This window comes from Glycine max, chromosome 10, assembly GCF_000004515.6.
Source record: "Glycine max cultivar Williams 82 chromosome 10, Glycine_max_v4.0, whole genome shotgun sequence".
NCBI lineage: Eukaryota > Viridiplantae > Streptophyta > Magnoliopsida > Fabales > Fabaceae > Glycine > Glycine max.
The window spans coordinates 35,052,143-35,056,246 of NC_038246.2; the positions used below are offsets into that span (position 1 = coordinate 35,052,143).

General features: G+C 42.5%; 1 protein-coding gene across 1 annotated transcript; it reads left to right on the forward strand.

The window, feature by feature from the left end:
- The first annotated feature begins 2,784 nt into the window (after positions 1-2,784).
- Positions 2,785-3,522, forward strand: LOC100783989 (uncharacterized). The gene has a single exon (XM_006590065.1). It carries the CDS (start codon positions 2,785-2,787, stop codon positions 3,520-3,522), a length of 738 nt encoding a protein of 245 aa, XP_006590128.1.
- The last annotated feature ends 582 nt before the right edge of the window (positions 3,523-4,104 follow it).

Genomic DNA, 4,104 nt, shown 5'->3' on the forward strand with positions numbered 1-4,104 from the left:
AATTCTTGAAGCATTACATCAGTTTTGGCCACTGCTCTTTTCAAAAGCTTCTCTCTGATATCATAATATGATGGAGGTTTATAGCCAACCCCATATCTCCCAACCATGTCACAAAATTTTGCAAAAGCTGGATTTTTAATAACATTGAATGGAATGGCACTTGTGTACCAAAATTCAGCACATTGATCATCAACTTTATCTTTGTCACCTTTTTTATATAACTGATTTAAAGTTGCTTGAACTCCCTCACCACCACTAGCCTTAACAAATTTTGCTTTTCCTCTTCCTTTGAAAGCAAGCATCCCTTTCTGTTGTATTCCACTTTGACTACTATTTGACTCCACTTCCACTCCCTCAGTACCTTCTTCATGAATACTGTTCAACTTTCTTTTCTTCTCTGATGCATTAGCAACCTCTGCAACAACGTTCATCATAAGCATCTTAACTTCTTCAGGCACTGAAGCACAAGGTTCAGAATCCCATCTAGTCCCAGCAAGATGATGCTTAAATTTGAAAATTCCCCCATTGTTGATCTTTGAGCAGTAGTTGCACTTAACTTTTTTACCATTCCCTAAAACATCTGTCCCATGCTTCCACCCAATATCAGTCCTATTTCCTGGAGCATTTTTGCTTCTGCTTGCTACACCTGTGGATGTGCCTGTATTGGCATTTGATGAATCTGATCCATTCCCACTCCCAGTCCCAGACATACTAAAATGGAACAAAATTAGCAGCAAGTATCAACAACAATTAGCAAGTAGCAGCAGCAAGTAACAACAGAATTAGCAGCAGAATTAGCAGCAAGTAGCAAGTAAGTAACAACCAATAAGCAATTACTGCTCAGAGGAACAGAATCAGCCACAGAATCCAAACAAAATATGAGTACTCATTGCCTGCTTGCTTAGGTTATTTTTATAATTGTTTCCTTATTTAAGTTGCTATATATCAAATGTGGGAAAGTAAAGATTTATGAAAAAATCTAATTAATTAATTTTTTACAACAACTTAGATATAAATTTGTTGCAGACTTGTAGTAATATATGCAAATAAGCTCAAAATATATGAAGCAGGAGATCCAAATTTGGATTCATCAGCTTATAGAGGTCTTGGTTTAGCTTGTGGCTGACCTCGATCCTCTTTCCTAACAGAAGCAAATACAGAAATACTAATTTGGATTCATTCAAATTCAAGTGATTTAATTCAGAAATTCTATGAAATTTCAGAAATTCAAGTGATTCATTTGATACCAGCCTCAGCCCTCAGCCTATGCCTAACACCATGAAATTTCAGAAATTCTTACGTGGGTTGTGCTCGTCATGGACGTCGTGCTCGTGGGAGTTGGGACTCCCGGCTTCCCAATGAACAAGGTTTTCTCTTGTCTGGTTGTCTGCTACCGCCGTGGACCACCGCACGCCGCTGCGTCGCACGTCGTCTGCTGTCACGTGTTGCGCCTTCCAACATAACAAGGTTGCCCTCCAACTCTCCTATGGGGTGACCCGTGACTTTGTGACAGTGTGAGGTTTTGAGGGAGAAAGAAAAAATGCACAAGCAAGCCAAGCACAAAGGGAAGCAAATCCCTAAACCAGTCACAACAAAAACGACGCCGTTTCGTGGGATTTTTTTTTCAACTAAACTCGCGCAACTCAGACCAGACTCGCGAGTTTGCATGAGTCCACTCCGAGTCCACCGAGTCTGCTCCGAGTTTGCTCAAAAATGAGTTTACTACCGATTTGACTCGCGGGACTGAAGTAAACTCATAAACTCTTAAGAGTCTACGAATTGACTCTAGAGTTTGACAACCATGACGGCCAGGATCACGCCATCCTTCATGATTGGGCATACACGCCAACAAAGAGGAGCCTTTTAGAACTCATAGCCCAAGATGCAACATTAGTCCAAAATAAGCTATTGGCCCGATAGATAGAGACCTTGACGGAGACCCTCAACAAGCTTCCTCAACAACTATAAGTGGTAAGTCCCTCTCACTCTTCAATCATGCAAGTAGGGGGATGCCACATTTGCGGTGGAGCACACAAGCCAGGGCAATGCGTAGCCCAAGAAGACTCTTCCAGGGAGGTGAACTACATGGGAGCTCAGAATCGCCACAGATTCCGAGGTTGCAACCAAGGAGGATCGTCGGGATTCAACCAAGGGAGGAATTTCACATAGGGCTCAAGTTGGGGGAATCATCCAGGGAACCAGTTTAACAAGGAGAAAAGAAGTCAACTTGTCCAAAATTCTAACCAAGGGGTCGATCTTTATGAGAAGACTAGCAAGCTTGAGGAGACACTAAATCAATTCATGCAGATATCCATGTCCAACTATAAGAGCATAGAGTCATTCATCAAGAACCTAGAGATACAAGTGGGACAATTAGTCAAACAAATGGCTGAAAGACCCATTAGCAGCTTTGGAGCAACTATAGAGAAGAACGCGAAGGAGGAATGCAAGGTAGTGTTAACTAGAAGCCAGAGGAGAGCGCAAGAAGAAGAAGAGAAAGCTGAAAGAGACCAGTCTGAGGAAGGAAAGGCAGACAAAGAAGAAGAGAAGGAGGAAGAAGAGAAGAAGAGGGAAGAAGAAGAAGTAGAGAAAATGGTCTTAACCTCTAAGACCAAAAGCCAACAAGCCCAAGAGGCTAGGAAAAAAGAGTCACCAACCCCTCTAAAGGAGCCCCTATACCCTTTAGTGCCATCAAAGAAGAATAAGGAGCGTTATTTCAAGCCTTTCTTAGAGATATTCAAGGGGCTGGAGATAACCATGCCATTTGGGGAATCCTTGCAGTAGATGCTGCTCTACACCAAATTCATGAAGGACATCCTCACCAAGAAGGGGAAGTACATTGATAATGAGAGAATTGTGGTGGAAGGCAAATGTAGTGCAGTGATACAAAGGAAGTCGCCCAAGAAATTTAAAGACCCCGAGGGCGTGACAATCCCTTGCACCATAGGGAACGAATCAGTAGGGAAGACTCTCATTGACTTAGGGGCAAGCATCAACTTGATGCCCCTGTCAATGTGTAGAAGAATTGGAAACCTGAAGATAGACCCTACCAAGATGATGCTTCAGCTCGCAAATCGATCAATCACTATACCATACGGGGTAGTAGAAGATGTCCTTGTCAAAGTCCGTTACTTTACTTTCCCGATAGATTTTGTCATCATAGACATAGAAGAAGATATAGAGATTCCTCTTATCTTAGGAAGACCCTTCATGCTAATTGCCAACTGCGTGGTAGATATGGGGAATGGTAATCTGGAAATGAGCATTGATGATCAAAAGGTAACCTTCAAACTTTTTGAAGCAATTAAATATCCAGAGGAAGATAGGAGGTGCTTCAAGGTGGAGGAGGTCGATAAAGAAGACGTCGGTGCTCTTCAAACCACACAGAATTCACTGGAGAAAGCTTTGATCAATGCTGTAGATTATCTAACCAGAGAAGAGGAGAAGGATCTAAGGGCTTGCTTGGAAGACTTAGATCGTGAAGAAAATATTACTACATGGGGACTAGTTTTGAAGAATTGAAAAGAGGGAGTCTATTCAAGAAGACCAAGGTGGAGCTGAAGATCTTACCCAACCACCTAAAGTATGTGTTCTTGGAGGAGAACAAGACCAAGCTTATGGTGATCAACAATGAGCTAATAGCAGAGGAAGAGAACATGTTGGTGGAGGTCCTTATGAGACACAAGGAGGCAATAGGGTGGCACATATCATATCTGAAAGGAATCAGCCCTGCCTACTATATGCACAAGATAATGATGGAATAAGACTATAGACCAGTCAGATAGCCCCAGAGAAGGCTCAACCCATCAATGAAAGAAGAGGTGCGAAAAGAGGTGCTCAAGCTTATAGAGGCTGGGCTTATCTACCCCATTTCTGACAGTGCTTGGGTAAGCCCAGTCTAGGTGGTACAAAAGAAAGGGGGCATGATAGTCATTCAAAATAAAAAGAATGACCTAATCCCAACAAGGACTGCCACTGGTTGGAGAATGTGCATAGATTACCGCAAGCTCAACGAAGCCACAAAGAAAGACCATTTTCCTTTGCCCTTCATGGATCGGATGTTGGAGAGGCTAGCGGGAAAGGCTTACTACTACTTCTTGGATG